Source organism: Euleptes europaea, chromosome 18 (assembly GCF_029931775.1).
Source record: "Euleptes europaea isolate rEulEur1 chromosome 18, rEulEur1.hap1, whole genome shotgun sequence".
NCBI lineage: Eukaryota > Metazoa > Chordata > Lepidosauria > Squamata > Sphaerodactylidae > Euleptes > Euleptes europaea.
In genome coordinates, this window is record NC_079329.1 from 13,214,473 (window position 1) to 13,232,877 (window position 18,405).

Sequence of the window (18,405 nt, forward strand, 5' to 3'; positions counted from 1 at the left end):
GCCAAGCAGATGCTCTAGTACTGAGCCATAGCCCCTCCCCAATTTTGCTCATTGAAACCTCTGCCCCGTGCAGTTTAAAACCTTTTAAAGTGGGGGGGGGGATATATGTCCCCATTTTTCACCTGCCTTTTTTTTTTCTTTGAAAGGCTTTAACAGTACGGTTGGCTGTGGGGGGAGGGGGGATTGCAAAATGGTGAGGGGCTGAAAGGGCTAAACCCTTCTCCCTTGTGCACACAAGAGCCTGAACATAATATCCCTGCTTTTTAGCACATGGTTAAGAGCCTTGAGTGTCCTCTTAAATCAAAAGGCCTCTGATCCTGGAACGTTAACATACAGAGATCGTATGAGAGCCAGTGTTGTGTAGTGGTTAAGAGCGGTGGTTTGGAGCGGCGGACTCTAAGCTGGTCAACCGGGTTGGTTTCCCCACTCCTGCACATGAAGCCTGCTGGGTGACCTTGGGCCAGTCACAGTTCTCTCTGGACTTTCTCAGCCCCACCCACATCACAGGGTGTCTGTTATGGGGAGGGGAAGGGAAGGTGATTGTAAGCCGGTTTGATTCTTAAGTGGGAGAGAAAGTCAGCATATAAAAACCAACTCTTCTTCTACTACTACTACTACAGCGGTCCACCATTTTGTGGGTGAATCTGGAGGTGGACCCGAAATGAAGCAAGCCTTGCTTTTTGACCCAGGAGCCCTTGTGACTCTTGCTGTCAGTCCCAGCCTTGGGGGGGGGGGCTCGCTGCCTCCCAAAACCCTTTGCCTGCCCCCCTTCCCCCAGCGGTGTCTGGTGGCGGCCCTTATCAGAGGAATGCATTCCATTCTCCTTCTTCCCTAAAAGGCTCAGCTGAGGCTGAACTCTCTTCTTCATAAAAGGTCACCAACCACATCAGTGCCCTTATAATCGTTGGGGAATTCTCTCCCCCTAACAGTTCACCCTTCCAGTTCCTGAAGGCATCAGGTAATGGGAACGAGGGTATCCCTTTTTGTTCCCCTTGGGGAGGCTGAGGGGGGTGGGAGAAGCAGCCAGCTGCTCCTTTACGTGTGGGTTATATTATTAACCCCTCCGCTGTAAGGTTGATGTGCAGTCAGAGCGGTTCCTCAGTGGAACAGGCTTCCTCGGGAGGTGGTGAGCTCTCCACTGGAGGTTTTTAAGAAGAGGTTAGATGGCCATCTGTCAGCAATGCTGATTCTATGAACTGGGCATGGAGTAGGGGTCACTGGGTGGGGTGGGGGTGGGGGTAGGGAGGTGGTTTTGAATTTCCTGCATTGTGCAGGGGGGTTGGACTAGATAACCCAGGTGGTCCCTCCCAACTCTTATGATTCTAAGACAACTGCAGCAGCATTGTCCTGCCTTTGTTCCACAGCACCTAATATAATAGGCATGCTCTTCTGATCCTAGAGAGAATAGACGTGTGTGTGTGTAAAGTGCCGTCAAGTCGCAGCCGACTTATGGCGACCCCTTTTGGGGTTTTCATGGCAAGAGACTAACAGAGGTGGTTTGCCAGTGCCTTCCTCTGCATGTGTGTGTGTGTAAAGTGCCGTCAAGTCACAGCCGACTTATGGCCACCCCTTTTTGGGGTTTTCATGGCAAGAGACTAACAGAGGTGGTTTGCCAGTGCCTTCCTCTGCACAGCAACCCTGGTATTCCTCAGTGGTCTCCCATCCAAATACTAACCAGGGCTGACCCTGCTTAGCTTCTCAGATCTGACGAGATCAGGCTAGCCTGGGTCATCCAGGTCAGGAATAGGCATGCATCATGACTATTATCCATTTTGATTAGTAGCCATGGATAGCCCTCTCCTCCGTGAACATGTCCACTCCCCAGGGGTCACTGTGTGTGTGTGTGTGTGTGGGGGGGAGGTAGTTGTGGATTTCCTGCATTGTGCAGGGGGGTTGGACTAGATGACCCTGGTGGTACCTTCCAACTCTATGATTCTATGGGATAATAGATAATGATGCAGAGAACAGCTCTGCCTGTTTTCCTGTGTTTTGAGATGTTAGCGAAGCAGTGGCAATGTCAGGATGGCCTTTGCGAGGTGCGATATGTTTAGGTTCAGGGTGCAACCGTTTTCAGTTTTCCAGAGCACCGAGGCTGATAGGTCTGCGTGCGCACGTGTATGTGTGTGCGAAGCAAGCACGCTGGTGGTACCACTCTATCAGTAATACTTTCTCAGCATCTTTCCCATCCCCTGTGCAGAGACGCTTCCAAAAACTCAGCCACAACACCATCAGTTGCAGGCAGTGCGACTCTCACCTACTGCATGGGGAGGGGCCGTGGCTCAGCGGTAGAGCATCTGCTTGGCATGCATAAGGTCCCAGGTTCAATCCCCGGCATCTCCAGTTCAAGGGACCAGGCAAGTAGGTGATGTGAAAGACCCCTGTCTGAGACCCTGGAGAGCAGCCGCCGGTCTGAGTAGACAATACCAAACATTCAAAAAAGAGAGATGTAGTAGTAAAGGGAGATTTCAATTATCCTGACATCTGTTGGACATCTGGAATGCTAACTCTGCCAAAACAACTAGGTCCGACAAATTACTCACTTCCCTTGCAGACAACTTCATAGTCCAAAAAATGGAAAAAGCGACAAGGGGAACAGCCATTTTGGATCTGATCTTAACCAATAATGATGACTTGCTTTATGGTGTAAAAGTAGTGGTATCTTTAGGTGGGAGTGACCATGTTCTCCTGGAGTTTGTTATACAGCAGAAAGGAGAAGCAATAAATCTAGACTTTAAGAAAGCTGATTTCAATAAATTTAGGGATCTACTGGGTGTGATCCCGTGGGTGAGAATACTGAATGAGAAGGGAGTACATGAAGGATGGGAAATTCTTAAGATATTGAAGGCGCAATCCATGGCCTATGAGGAGAGACTTAGGGAGTTGGGTTTGTTTAGCTTGGAGAAGAGAAGGTTGAGGGGAGACATGATAGCCATGTTTAAATATTTGAAGGGATGTCATGTTGATGAGAAAACTAGCTTGTTCTCTGTTTCTCCAGAGACTAGGACACAGAGTAATGGATTTAAACTAATAGAGAAGCGATTCCACCTAAACATTAGGAAGAACTTTCTGACGGTGAGGGCTGTTCGACGGTGGAATGCGCTGCCTCGGAGGGTGATGGATGGCCATCTGTCGGGAGTGCTTTGATTGTGGGATCCTGCATTGCGGGGGGAGGGTTGGGGTCACTGGGGATGTGGGTGGGGGAGGTAGTTGTTAATTTCCTGCATTGTGCAGGAGGTTGGACTAGATGACCCTGGTGGTCCCTTCCAACTCTATGATTTCGATGGACTAGAGTCTGGTTCAGTCCAAGGCAGCTTCATGTGTACTTGGTTCAGCCTGAAGAGGTTTCGCCTTGAGTCAATTTGTTCGGCCTGAATGCCCTCAAGCTCTTAATGTGCGGGAGTCCGTACAGAAGTCGCGCCCTCTTGAGTAGCCTTCCTCTCCCCAGTGTATTAACACTGCTTGCTTATGCCACTGTGACCCTAACGTCGAATTTAATTGCAGTTCAGAGCTTTAAATCAGGCCGTCAATTTATCAGCTGGAGCAAGCCTGATAATGCAAAGGGTGGGGAGGTGGCCTTCTGTGGGAGAAGGAACAGCGGAGCTTTAATCCCTTCTTGCCGAGATGCGTGGTTCAAGGTGCACTCAGGTCAGTCTTAAGAGTTATCGGTGCTGCTGATCTTTTGTACAGAAGAAAAGAGGGAAGAGAAGAAGAATTGGTTTTTATATGCCGACTTTCTCTACCACTTAAGGGAGACTCAACCCGCTTACAATCACCTCCCCTTCCCCTCCTCACAACAGACACCCTGTGAGGTAGGTGAGGCTGAAGAGAACTCAAAGAGAGCTGTGACTAGCCCAAGGTCACCCAGCTGGCTTCGTGTGTTAGGAGTGGGGAAACAAATCCAGTTCATCAGATTAGCCTCCGCCGCTCATGTGGAGGAGTGGGGGATCAAATCCGGTTCTCCAGATCAGAGTCGACCGCTCCAAACCACCGCTCTTAACCACTACACCATGCTGGGGAGGGGGGGGGAGCCAACCGAGTGGCTTCTGTGCTTCTTCAGACCCTGTCTCCTGCAATGTTTCTGACTGTTCCCAGCAGCAGATGTCTCCAGCAAGGGTGCTGAATGGTTGATTTCACACCTAGGGCTAAGAATAAAAGTGTCCCTTCACAGTTCTCTTGGGGGAAAGGGAGGGGCTTTCTATATCTTTGCTTCCCGCCTGTGATCCTTCTCCCCCCTCCCCAGTTCCTGTTTCTTGGGGTGGAAGGAAATAATTTCAGCCAGCTTCAATATTAATCTCCCTGCATGTGTCAGGAATTCAGCTCCACCCCGGTCCTCTCTCCTTCAAAATAGAAGGGGTGTCTCTTTATTGATCCTCGTGGAGAAGCGATCCAGGGGAAAGGAAACGGAGAGGGCTGAGAATGGGTGGCGGCAGCAACAGGGACCGAACTGGCCTCCCCCATCCGTCTCTATCTTGCTTTGCCAGTTGTACCGAGGGTTGCTGCCTCCTTGCGGAACGGCCTGGCCCTGCTCAGAAGTGATAACATAGCACAAATTTAGCAGCTTCTAAAGAGGCTCTGGTGATAACGGTATCTTGTACAAACTTCAGACAAATGTAGACAAAGGCCAGAGAGGGCTCAGTAGTGGGCTGAGGCAAGCAAAGAAGAAGAGTTGGTTTTTATACGCCAACTTTCTCTACCACTTAAGGGAGAATCAAACCCGCTTACAATCACCTTCCCTTCCCCTCCCCACAACAGACACCCTGTGAAGTAGGTGGGGCTAAGAGAGCGTGACTGGCCCAAGGTCTCCCAGCTGGCTTCATGTGTGTGTGTGTGTGTGAAGTGCCGTCAAGTCGTTTCCGACTCATGGCGACCCTATGAATCAATGTCCTCCCAAGTGTCCTATCCTTAACAGCCTTGCTCAGATCTTGCAAATTGAGGGCCGTGGCTTCCTTTATAGAGTCAATCCATCTCTTGTTGGGTCTTCCTTTTTTCCTGCTGCCCTCTACTTTTCCTATCATGATTGTCTTTTCCAGTGACTCTTGTCTTCTCATAATATGTCCAAAGTACGACAGCCTCAGTTTAGACATTTTAGCTTCTAGGGTCAGTTCAGGCTTGAATTGATCTAAATCACACTGATTTGTTTTTTTGGTGGTCCAGGGTATCCGTGACACTCTCCTCCAACACCACATTTCAAAGGAATCTACTTTCTTCCTATCAGCTTTCTTCATTGTCCAGCTCTCACACCCATACATAGTAATAGGGAATACGATGGCATGAATTAACCTGATCTTGGTTGCCAGTGACACATCCTTACACTTAACAAACCCAGTTTCATGTGTATGAGTGGGGAAACCAACCCAGTTCACCAGATTAGCCTCCGCCGCTCATGCGGAGGAGTGGGGAATCAAACCCGGTTCTCCAGATTAGAGTCTACCGCTCCAAACCACCGCTCTTAACTACTACACCACGCTGGCGGAGAGAGAGTGAAAGCACTTTTCTGAATTATTAAAAAACCCAGCATGAGATACTTGTTCTTGGGTTTACTTCTCAGTGGAAATAATCATGCTGGTTTCCTGGAAAAAATCGTGTGGTTTCTTTTTAATGTCTCCATGCTTACAGTTCATGGTAATTCAAGACCCTTGACGGCTCAGGAGTAGTTCACTTAATACACGATGGCAAAGAGATTTGCCGCCGCAGGTACCGCTCCACAAGGAGTAGGCGGCTAATAGCAGCCCCGCGATTAATATACCTGCAAGCACACTCTTCTTGCGTATACAGTTTGAGTACCTTTCTAGATGTGACCCTGAAACTGTACAGGTTGGATCCTACCAACTTTTCCACCGGTAAAAGTCAGAGGTGGGGTTCCTTTTGGCCACCGAAAAGGGGATCATGTGATCTGTTTAGACAAATGTGGGGTTTAGAGAAAGAATGGGGCACAGTCAGGTAGAAAAGCCGGCAGGATCCAGCCCCCTGTGTATTGTGTGAAGTGAAATAATGAAAGCAAACATTTTTTGGAAATGCTCTGAACAAATCCTTAAATACCATTGATGGACCGTAACCAGGATGATACCAGTGGATACAGCACCATACCTGGAGCAAGGACTAGCCCCACCTAAGATTTTTTTTTGGAGGGGGGGGGATATGACCAAAGAACATCCTTTGAAATAACAACAGCCAATAGAAATCAGTTCCCCTGGAGAAAATGGCCGCTTTGGCAATTGGACTCTATGGCATTGTCCATCCCTTCCACAAAACCCTGCCCTCCTCAGGCTCCACACCAAAATCCGCCAGTGGTGAAGAGGGACCTGGCAACCCTAATTTATTTATTTTTGTTCAACAGTGACTTATATGTGCTTTGTAAATAATATCATGAGAGCAGTCAAGGTATTTATACCATCATCCTTCCTGAGTTCAGCATGGCTTAATTTCAAGCCAGGACAGGGGTGGGTTCAGCTCCAGAGCCTGCTTTGAGTATTGGAGACAAATGCGTATTGGAGACAAATGAGGTAAACCTCTGATCTTGTACAGAGTGCATTTTCTTCATGCATCCATCATGGATTGAGCAAAGAGAGCTGCCAAGCAAATGCTCACAAGGGCTGGTGACACCCTGGAAAGAACTACTTCAGGCCACGACCAAGAAGGAAAGGCTTCTTCACATCAATATTTAGATTTATTTAACAAAGAAGATACCCTGGCCTGGATATCTCAGGCTAGCCTGATCTCGTCAGATCTCAGAAGCTAAGCAGGGTTGGCCTGCTATAGAGTCCAATGGCCAAAGCGGCCATTTTCTCCAGGTGAACTGATCTCTATCGGCTGGAGATCAGTTATACTAGCAGGAGATCTCAAGCTGGTACCTGGAGGTTGGCAACCCTACTCTACAGTGGAAGGCCCGTATAAAACCATCGCCATGCGGACACTACCTCAGTCAAGAATGGGAATCGGGCATAATTCAAAGATACGGTTTATTGGTTCATAGCCAACAAACATTTATGTACTTGTGGAATGTTTAGTAGCTAAAACAGATATCTTTCTGTTCCAATTAAAAGCAATAATAAGGAGCTAAAGTTCTCTGAAGAGACAGCTGTGTGGATTCAGTTCACGCTATCTAAGACTATATGAATTAAAAAATAATAATCTTCCCTGTGTTTTCTTTTTTAAGATTGTGAGCTCCCAGTAAGTGGGACTGTCAGAGATTATTTTAATACAAAGCGATCTCTTGGAAATACAGAACATTGAGAAATTTGGGATCCACGACAACTTCTTTCTTTAGAGCCCTCCATTGGATGCTAATTTTGTCTGTGAATTTACTTATGTGTAAGATGACTTTTGGACTCTCTTACTTTTTGAAGTGCCTATGAACGATTAATACTTCGTATTGTTTTAAGGCTGTCGGAGCCGAAGGTATTGTATATCATTGTTAATGAAATGAAAATGGGCGCGGAGATTATTGTTGTACCACTCCCTCAAAGAATTTAGGAGGGACGCGCCGGTGTGTCTTTTTCCAGGATATTAATAATCAGGTAGTAGGAAGTGGCATAACCTGACAGTGCCATTGGCAATCAATGAATAACCACAGTTTGTGGGATTAAGGATTAGAAATTGAATCATCCGAGGTTAAATCAAAACTTGCTGTCTCGACGCGAGGCTCTTGATTTAGAAAAAAAAAAAATTAATAAGGCTGCCTTTCTTGGTCACATTTTCTGATTTCTACTTCTCCAAGGATAAACAGAAGGAGCAGCTCCCATAAACGTCTTCCTTGGGCTCCCCGAGGAAGCAGAAAGAAATCTGTGCCCTCTGGAGGATAAGGGAAGTTGTACACATATATAAGAATAATATTTTTCTCCTCTTTTTCCCCCTCACAGTGGATTGAAGTTTTATTTCCCAAAATGGAAGAAGAGTGAGTATTTTTTTTTTTTAAGTTCTATTAGTTAGAGTGAATGGAAGAATGGAGAAGTGGGTATTTGAGAGGTGGGGGGAAGTAGCGCTGGTACTTGAAAATTTGGGATGACGTTTCTTTAAACAGCAGCCTAGGAGCCTTAGCAGGAGTAAAAGTGTGCGGGTACGTCCAGAAAGATTAAATTCATTCTGATTGACACATGCCTTTCTCTTCTGTCTTTTGCAGGGAAGAGGTCACAGTAAGTACCAACAAATCAGCTTTCTTCAAACCAATGGGAAATAAATTCTTCTTTTTTTTATTTCCCGTCTTTCCCTCTTCCTTCAAGATTCCTTATTTATTGTGCCAGGAAATATTGGTTTTCAGTGGTTTCCCCCCACCAATTTTGTGCGTTAAATACCATTCAAATGGGGGTAATTGCCATGCAGAATGAATGTTGCAAACTAAGATCATAGAATCATAGAGTTGGAAGGGACCACTGGGATCATCTAGTCCAACCCCCTGAAAAATGCAGGAAATTCACGAAGACGACACAAAAAACCCTCCGGGATCCCTGGCCAATCTGGCCTGGAGGAAAATTGCTTCCTGACCTCAGATCATCCACCAAGTCACTGTGAATATTCTACCACTGGAACCAAATAACCATCTACCGCATTAACAATTGCGATCCCTTTGGAGAATAAACTGCTCATATCATGACTGGCTGATCTACTTATGGTTTTGAATCTGACCGAGCTCTCCTTGTCATCTTCCATGGGAAGTTTTGTCACATCAGATGGGTTTTGCAAGAGCTTTCTTTGCGAGATCCTTAGAAAGAAGGTTCAGATGAGCTATGCAAGAGATCAGCCGTGTCAATTCAGGTTATAACTGAAACCAGTGCTATTTTAAAAAATGTAAATATTATCTTTAGCTATGGAAGTCTGGAAATAGTTTGACGTTTGTTTGTTTACTTCACTTATACCCTGCTGCCAAAGTGGGTTACATCGTTCTCCTCTCCTTCATTTTCTCCTCACATTACCCCTGTGAGGTGGAATTACTGACCCTCGGGGTGACCTAGTAGAGGGAGAAGCTTAAAGTGGATGACCTCCAGGGGATTCCTTTGGGGAGGGCAGAGTTTGGAGAGGGGAGGGATGCATGGCAGACAGATAGGGTTGCCAGGTCCCTCTTTGCCACCGGCGGGAGGTTTTTGGGGCGGAGCCTGAGGAGGACGGGGTTTGGGGAGGGACGTCAATGCCATAGAGTCCAATGGCCAAAGTGGCCATTTTCTCCAGGTGAATGGATCTCTTATCGGCTGGGGATCAGTTGTAATAGGAGATCTCCAGCTATGTCAACCAAATATTGCCAATTCTTTCTTGGTGCAGTATGAGGAAGAGGAGGAGGAAGAATGTGTGGAGGAGGAAACGGAAGAAACCGCAGCGGAAGTCGAAATGGAACCAGAACCTCCCATCCCGGAGCCCCCCAAGTCTGCCCCTCGACCTCCTCCCCCGGCAGTCGCCCCTCCTCCTCTCCGTCGAAAATCCTCTGCTAATTATCGAGCCTATGCTGTCGAGCCACATGATAAGGTGGGGTTTTCAGTTAAACAATAAGAGATGGTTGGAAGGTCTGTTAGTCTCGTGGCTTTGGAAAGACCAGCATCTGTTTTCTTTTTGTTCCACCACAGAGAAAATCCAAGATAACGGCTTCTCGGAAATTGCAGCTCAAGGTAATATTGGAGAATTGATGGGCGGGTGGGAGAGCGGGCAGGGAAACGTGGTCCCTGATTTGACGGGGAGGGGATCAGATACTGGTCAAGGACCTTGGTTTGGAGAAGAGCATGAGACTAGGTAGGATCATTGGTCTAATCCAAGGGTTCCCAACCTTTTAAAGCCTCTGAGAGGCTGGGCATCAGGCGCCACTACAAAATGGCTGCCGCAGGAGGCGGAGTCAAGAACCCACTCACACAAGAGGATGGGAGAAGTGGAATATAAGCACACTCACACCTGCCGAAGAAGACCGAGGGGGATAAAAAATCTAAAGGTAAAAGTAGTCCCCTGTGTAAGTACTGGGTTATTACTGACCCATGGGGTGACGTCACATCACGTTTATTAGCCAGACTATGTTTATGGGGTGGTTTGCCATTGCCTTCCCCAGTCATCTACACTTTGCCCCCAGCAAGCAGGGTACTCATTTTACCAACCTCGGAAGGATGGAAAGCTGAGTCAACCTTGAACCAGCTGCCTGAACCCGACTTCCGTCGGGATCGAACTCAGGTCGTGAGCAGAGCTTTCGACTGCAGTACTGCAGCTTACCACTCTGCACCAAGGGGCTCCCAAGGGGGGATAACACAGAGAGAAAAGAAGATGACAAGGACCAGATCATGTGGGGAAAGGAGGGATAACTCTCACACAGAAGACCAAAGGTGGGTAACACACAAACAGAAAAAGGCCAAGATGAAAAACCTTGTTATGTGCAAAAAGGCAGCCGTTCCATGATCCTGCCTTCACAGTGGTCCTGCCTGCTTTCCTGAAGTACATGGTGGGCATCAGAGGAAATGTCTGTGGGCACTATGGCATCTGTAGGCACAGCACTGGGGAACCCTGGTCTGATCTAAGATATTTCCCCCTTGCAACAGACCCTGATGCTTCAGGTGGCAAAGCAAGAAATGGAAAAGGAGGAAGAAGAGAGTGCGCGGGAGAAAGAGCGATACCTTGCGGATCACTGCATTCCCATAGACTGGACAGGCCTGGATCTTGCAGGGTTGAAGGTAATTGCGCGCGCATGTGTGTGTGTGTCTGAACCAAGGATGAGGATTAGCTAAGGCTAAGGGTGAAGACAGATCAAATATAAAAGGAGTGACTACAGGTGAAGGCAGAAGCAATAAAACGAGTGACAGTGGAGGAAGACAGACGTAATATAAAAAAAGAACTTGAACTGCATTCTACATCCATGAACATGAGCTAGCTGGAAAAAGCGCACCTTGGTGAAGACAGAGTTAATATCTGTGGCTACTGGTGAAGGGCCAAACAGAATGATTTGAGGTGATGTGATCGCATAACAATGTCAAGATTTCTTTTTGCGCTGGGATTTAATCATTGTGCCTATGCCCTGGTGCACACAGGTGATCTGTAAGGGGAAAGGAGAGAGAAACAAGCTGGAAAGCACGCGCAGCTACATTCGCACCAGTTCTGACATTCTACAAATTCATCAAGTGATTACAGAGGACAAACAGAATGGAAAGGCAGAGTGACTTCTCTGCCCCACCCTAGAATGGGTTGGAAAGAATCTGCTTGTCATTCATTTTGCAAAAAGCGAATTGTCTGGCGTTAAACCTGCCCCCCCAAAGGCAGACCCCTTTGATTAGGAACCCTAGTTGGTGTATATATTCTGCAGCAAGAGACTCTTTGCATATGCTCAGTGGACACTATTCCTTATTACTACTTCTGAGAACACAGGTCCCTGGCACAACCTCAAGCTCTGTTCGTCATCCACCTTCTTATACACAGGAGATGTGCCGAGAGTTCCATGCGCGAATCGACAAGGTGGACGAGGAACGCTACGACATGGAGGCGCGGGTCAACAAGAACATTAACGAGGTGGGCTTGGTGTGTGTGTGTAAAGTGCCGTCAAGTCTCACAGCCGGCTTATTGTGACCCTGTAGGGTTTTCAAAGCAAGAGACAAATAGAGGTGGTTTGCAATTGCCTTCCTCTGCATAGCAACCCTGGAATTCCTTGGTGCTCTCCCATCCAAATACTAACCAGGGCCAGCCCTGCTTAGCTTCTTAGATGTAACAAGATCAGGCTAGCCTGGGCCATCCGGGTCAGGACTACTAGTACGACAGCTACTTTTCAGGAGCTGGCTCTACCAACTCCTTGGCTTGGAGGTGGTATAAAAAAGAATGTACGTTAGGGTTGCCAGCTCTGGGTTAGGAAATACCTGGAGATTTTAGGGTTGGAGAAGAAGGTTGATTTTTATATGCCGACTTTCTCTCCCACTTAAGGGAGACTCAAACTGGCTTTCAATCACCTTCACTTCCCCTCCCCCCAACAGACACCCTGTGAGGTGGGTGGGGTTGAGAGAGTGTGACTAGCCCAAGGTCACCCAGCTGACTTCATGTGCTGGAGTGGGGAAACAAATCCAGTTCACCAGATTAGCCTCCGCCGCTCATGTGGAGGACCCTATGAATGAAAGTCTTCCAAAATGTCCTATCTTTGACAGCCTTGCTCAGATCTTGCAAATTGAAGGCTGTGGCTTCTTTTATTGAGTCAATCCATCTCTTGTTGGGTCTTCCTCTTTTCCTGCTGCCCTCCACTTTTCCTAACATGACTGTCTTTTCCAGTGACTCTTTTCGTCTCATGGCGTGACCAAAATACGATAGCCACAGTTTAGTCATTTTAACTTCTAGGGTCAGTTCAAGCTTAATTTGATCTATAACCCATTGATTTGTTTTTTTGGCAGTTCACAGAATCCGTAACACTCTCCTCCAACACCACATTTCAAAGGAATCTATTTTCTTCCTATCCGTTTTCTTCACTGTCCAGCTTTCACACCCATACATAGTAATAGGGAATACGATGGCATGAATTAATCTAGTCTTGGTGGCCAGTGACACATCCTTACACTTCAAAATCTTTTCTAGTACCCTTGTGCAAAAGGTGCAGTACTATGGATAGCCTTAAAGTGTCAGTGCCGGACCGGTTTTCTTTTTAGCTGGCTATGTATGACTACAGTCTGGTTTTCCATCTTTCATGCTTCAGGGAACATTTTCTTGCACGTGAGGATTTTTTTCCCCCTTATGGAGACCGGGAAGCATAAAAGGAATGTCCACATGATGGTTACTCATTCAGGGCACAACCCGGGGGCTTCCTGGGGCTTTCCCAGACATGACGGAAAGACCACTTGTGCACTCAAAGACAGACCATGAGTCCACTTGAAGATAAATTGTGCACGCACACATCTGTGATTCAAAGCAGTCCCAGATGGGAAGGGAAGAAGGGATTTAACCCTTGGGGTTCTCATTTGATTCTGCCAATCAAATCAGGCTCCTGGTCTGCTGTGAACATTTTTAAAGTGGAAGAAAAATATGTATTATTTTTAAAAGCCTGTCCAAGCTTTTTATTATTATGGTCCACGACCAGCAGATGAAGAAAAGAAACATTAATTGCAAAAAGAATAAAAGTAATATACAAAAAGTTCAGTTAATAAACACAGGATAGTCCTAATGGATACCAGCTAAGCCTACATGTCTCATAACAAATTGGCACTTGGACACTCTCCTGGGCAAATACTAAAAATTAGGTCATTTCAGTAACTGCAATCTCTGCCACTCTTCAGGGTTGAAGGCCCTTCCCAATTTTTCTGTGATTACAGACCAGGGTGCAGAACCGGGCAACCAATCGGGGGTCGTATGGTGGTTCTTATCTGACAGAAGATATCCAAGCCTAATTTTGTTAGTTCTTCCGGGAAACCTTTCTAGCAATGGTTTGATAGTTTCACGATGAATTTTGTTGTATAAGGTGCATTAAAAAAACAACAGGTGCTCTATTGATTTGATTCCTTTTTGTGGGCAGACGCAAAGTCTCTGTTCGTAAGGGATTTTCTTGAATCTTCCCTCCAGTACTGCAGAGGGTAGGGTATTACTTCTAGCTAGGTAAAAGCCTGTCGTTTTTCTCTCTTTAAAAAGTAAAGGTCCCCTGTGCAAGCACCGGGTCATTCCTGACCCATGGGGTGACGTCATATCCCAACGTTTCCTAGGCAGACTTTGTTTTACGGGGTGGTTTGCCAGCGCCTTCCCCAGTCATCTTCCCTTTACCCCCAGCAAGCTGGGTACTCATTTCACCGACCTCGGAAGGATGGAAGGCTGAGTCAACCTTGAGCCGGCTACCTGAAACCGACTTCCGTCGGGATCGAACTCAGGTCGTGAGCAGAGCTTGGACTGCAGTACTGCAGCTTACCACTCTGCGCCACGGGGCTTTTCTTTCTCTCTTTGCAGCGTTACTAATAGTGCAGGGAGATGTGTTTTGATTAGCAAATGCAAGCGGGGCTTTCTTTGGCTTTAGAAGTGCTCTCTATTCTCACTCCAGATCCAAGATTTGAACCAGAAGATCTTCGACCTGCGAGGCAAATTCAAACGCCCGGCCCTTCGCCGTGTGCGGCTCTCGGCCGACGCCATGATGCAGGCCCTGCTGGGCTCCAAGCACAAAGTCTCCATGGATCTGCGGGCCAACCTGAAACAGGTCAAGAAAGACGACACGGAGAAGGTGAGGCTGGAAGGAGGGGGTGAGGGAGAAAAAGAGGGGGGGATAGAAGAGACAGTGTGGTGCAGTGGTTAAGAGCGGTGGTTTGGAGCCGTGGACTCTGATCTGGAGAACCGGGTTTGATTCCCCACTCCTCCACATGAGCGGCGGAGGCTAATCTGGTGAACTGGATTTGTTTCCCTTCTCCTACGCATGAGGCCAGCTGGGTGACCTTGGGCTAGTCACAGCTCTCTCAGCCCCACCTACCTCACAGGGTGTCTGTTGTGGGGAGGGGAAGGGAAGGTGATTGTAAGCCGGTTTGATTCTCCGTTAAGTGGTAGAGGAAGTTGGCATATAAAAACCAACTCCTCTTCTGCTTCTTCTGCTTCTTCTTCTTCTTCTTCCTCCTCCTCCTCCTCCTCCTCCTCCTCCTCCTCCTCCTCCTCCTTCTTCTTCTTCTTCTTTCTGCGGCGATTTCCCTCTTCACGTGGAGTTGTGAGAGGGTCCGTCGCTGCTTTTCCATTGCAGGCTGACTTAGGCTGCTGTTCTCACAATGCTTTCTCTTTGTTGTTCCCACAGGAGAATCGGGAAGTGGGTGACTGGAGGAAGAACATCGATGCGCTGAGTGGCATGGAGGGGCGCAAGAAGAAATTTGAGGCATCAACTGCAGGGCAGGCCTGAGTCCTGAGGTGGGGAAAACAGCCGCCCTGTGTGAATTATAGATGGAGGATACTATGCTAGGCAGTGTGAGGGTCGAAACTACTGAGTTGAATAGATACTGTCTGTAGAAATGCCCCCCACCAAGAACTGGAAATCTTCACCATGGATAAATTTTCTCCATAGCTGAAAGCAACAACCACCCAGTCACAGTAACTGATCTGAACAACTTCCATTCTTGACCTACATAGATTCTATCAAGTATGTCTACCTACAAGATAAAAATCTGTTTTTATGTACCAGGTGGAACTTTATCAGTAATCAACTCCCCCACAAAGCACATGAGTTTGTGTAAAATATGTAGTAAAAATGATTCCCTACTTGGAAATATATAGTGATAGATCTTCCACTCGGTACCAAAATCCTCATATTATTACTTTTAGTGACACCGGTAGAAGCCTCTTGTAACCATGCAATATTACTTTTAACATTATTAAATGATGTTCAAAACCTACTAAATTTGAAAAGAAAAATAACGCCTTTCGAAAACAAATCCAGTGTTCATTCAAGCTGAAAAAGATCTTTTCTATGTAAACAGAGATCATTCTGTAATTTTAACTCCAAAGCTCCCCTTATTTGCACACCTGTGAGAAGCCAATTTCAAATACAGGGCCACAGTAGGCGAAGTCAACTTCTGCAGGAGCCAGGGAGTCTGATAAGTCCTCGAAAAAGAGAGTGAATAGGTGTATTTCACACAATATCCAGGTGTTACTTTTCCTCCCAATGCACATTTCCAGCTTAGAATAATAGAGCAGAAGTGAAATAGTAGGGGGGGGGGGAATGAAACCTTGTGTTTGGCATTTGCCAAAGCTAAGTATGGCATTTGCCAAAGAAATCTCTTTAATGAAATAATAACATGGCAGGAAGTGGAGCAGTTATCTGGGATAGTTACTGACAGATGATAGAACATAGAAGGCACTATTTTCCCATGCTTTTCCAGGGTCAGTTCTTACTAAAGGTTGGACCTGGCCTGCTTTTTCTCCAATTCTTGCCCTGGACAGTTCCCTTCCTCGGTCAGCAAGCAAGGCTAAAAGTAAGCCTAAATATTTCCTCATTTAGAAATGGTTTTTTCCCCGGGTTTTTCCCTGTCTTCTGTTTCTCAGATGAACTTCCTGGATTCTCCCCAATCTGCAGATGCAGTGAAACCTACTTGCAAGATAATATGAAGTATTATTAATTTCCCTGATGTGGATTCCTGTAGTGAAAAGTAGTAGAGCCCTCTTTGAAGTATTTGTTCTCCATCCTAAAAAAGTAAAGGTCCTCTGTGCAAGCACCGGGTCATCCCTGACCCATGGGGTGACGTCACATCATGACGTTTACTAGGCAGACTTTGTTTATGGGGTTGTTTGCCAGTGCCTTCCCCAGTCATCTTCCCTTTACCCCCAGCAAGCTGGGTACTCATTTTACCAACCTTGGAAGGATGGAAGGCTGAGTCAACCTTGAGCCGGCTACCTGAAACCGACTTGCGTTGGGATCAAACTCAGATCGTGAACAGAGCTTGGACTGCAGTACTTACTACTCCCCAGGGATTTTTCACCGCACTCTTGAAAGAACCTTGGCTTTTAACACACACCATAAAAATATTTTTAAGACTGGCTTTATGAATTAATGGGGAGGGGTGTGGGTCCAGGCAACATGAAGTTAATTGAGTACATGTATGGATTACTGATGTGCATGTACATATTTCCTACCAGGGAGGAAAAATAAAATAAAAGCTAGCCGAGAGAAGGAAAATCCTTTTTTTAATTTAAAGAGGGTAATACATGATGGAACATAAAAAAGGCCATGCTGGATCAGACCAAGCCGCATCAAGTCCAGCAGTCTGTTCACACAGTGGCCAACCAGGTGCCTCTAGGAAGCCCATAAACAAGACGACTGCAGCAGCATTCTCCTGAAAATTACAAAGAATTACAAAGAAAATTACAAAGAATGAGTAGACTGGCAAGGGCAATATTAGGGGAGGGGCTGTGGCTCAGTGGTAGAGCCTCTGCTTGGCATGCAGAAGGTCCCAGGTTCAATTCCCAGCATCTCCAGTTAAAGGGACCGGGCAAGTAGGTGATGTGAAAGACCCCTGCCTGAGACCCTGGAGAGCTGCTGCCGGTCTGAGTAGAAAATACTGATTTTGAGGGACCAAGGGTCTGATTCAGTATAAGGCAGCTTCGTGTGTTCATTTAAGTGGAGGGACCGTGGCTCAGTGGTAGAGCCTCTGCTTGGCATGCAGAAGGTGCCAGGTTCAATCCCTGGCATCTCCAGTTAAAGGTACTAGGCAAGTAGGTGATGTGAAAGACCTTTCTCTGCCTGAGACCCTGGAGAGCCAACGCTGGTCTGATTCAATAGGAAGCAGCTTCATGTGTTCATGTGTTAATTCATATCTAAAATGTATTTCCAGATCATAAGCTGATTAAAAGCCAATTAAGATCTTTATAAAGTTACCACCCTGGCACATTTTCAAATCCCAGCTATCAATTTTTCAAAGCTTGTGGTGGTTGTGAATGTCACCATTGGCCAAAATGTTTGGTGCATAATACTCCCCGGGGGAGGGAAGGCAGCATGGTATAGCCGGATCTCATCAGATCTTGGAAGCTAAGAAGGACCCAAGAACAGTCCTTGGCACCTCTAGCTAAAATGCTCAGGTGTTGGGGAAAGCCCTTTTCCACTGAGACCCTGAAGAGCAGCTCCCAGTCCAAATAGGCAAAACTAAGCTTGGTGGGCCTGTCGTCAGACTTGGCAGCTTCATGCTGATGAGGAGATTAAGGAGCCAGCATGGTATAGTGTGGTGGTGAAGAGTGGCGGACTCTAATCTGGAGAACCGGGTTCGATTCCTCACTCCTCTGCATGAAGCCTGCTGGGCGACCTTGGGCCAGTCACAGTTCTCTCTGAACTCTCTCAGCCCATGCGGAGGCAGGCAATGGAAAACCTCTGAACCTCTCTTGCCTTGAAAACCATATGGGGTCACCACAAGTCAGCTGTGACTTGACGACACACGGCTGGGTTTTTAATAAAGGTGGGTATTTTTTTTTAAATAAAGATTAGTATTTTGAAGGGGGAGGTGGCTGCTGACATTAATGTATTTACATTTTAATTGATAAAATGCATTAACTACCCTGCCCTTAAAACTGGTGAACTTTATTAAAACTATCTAAGTGCGGTTCGTTGCAGCCTGTTCCTACTTGGGGGTGGCCCCTTACTCTCAATTTAATATTCAAGATCTACCCAACCCCTACATTAATTTATGAATTGGGTCTTGAAATCCACTCTAACACCAACCTCTTTGACTGGTCAAACTCATAACTGTGTCTTGAGGGAAAACAACCACAATATATATACCAACTGCTACATAGGCATAGCTGGTATAGTGTAGTAGAAGAAGAAGAGAAGAGTTGTTTTTTTATGTGCCGACTTTCTCTGCCACTTAAGGGAGACTCAACCCGGCTTACAATCACCTTACCTTCCCCTCCCCACATCAGACACCCTGTGAGGTAGGTGGGGTTATAGAAAAGTAGACCCTAACCTCCCTAGCTAATAGACACTGTTCCCTCATGTTTCATGGTATTACTCCAACGTATGGAGCTACAGTTTCTTAC

General features: G+C 46.6%; 1 protein-coding gene across 1 annotated transcript; it reads left to right on the forward strand.

The window, feature by feature from the left end:
• The first annotated feature begins 8,093 nt into the window (after window positions 1-8,093).
• On the forward strand, window positions 8,094-14,853 carry TNNI3 (troponin I3, cardiac type). Its single transcript, XM_056864263.1, has 7 exons — window positions 8,094-8,132; window positions 9,253-9,453; window positions 9,552-9,593; window positions 10,503-10,634; window positions 11,374-11,463; window positions 13,952-14,128; window positions 14,684-14,853. The coding sequence occupies exons 1-7, from the start codon at window positions 8,094-8,096 to the stop codon at window positions 14,783-14,785; spliced, it is 783 nt and encodes a 260-aa protein (XP_056720241.1). The 3' UTR covers window positions 14,786-14,853.
• The last annotated feature ends 3,552 nt before the right edge of the window (window positions 14,854-18,405 follow it).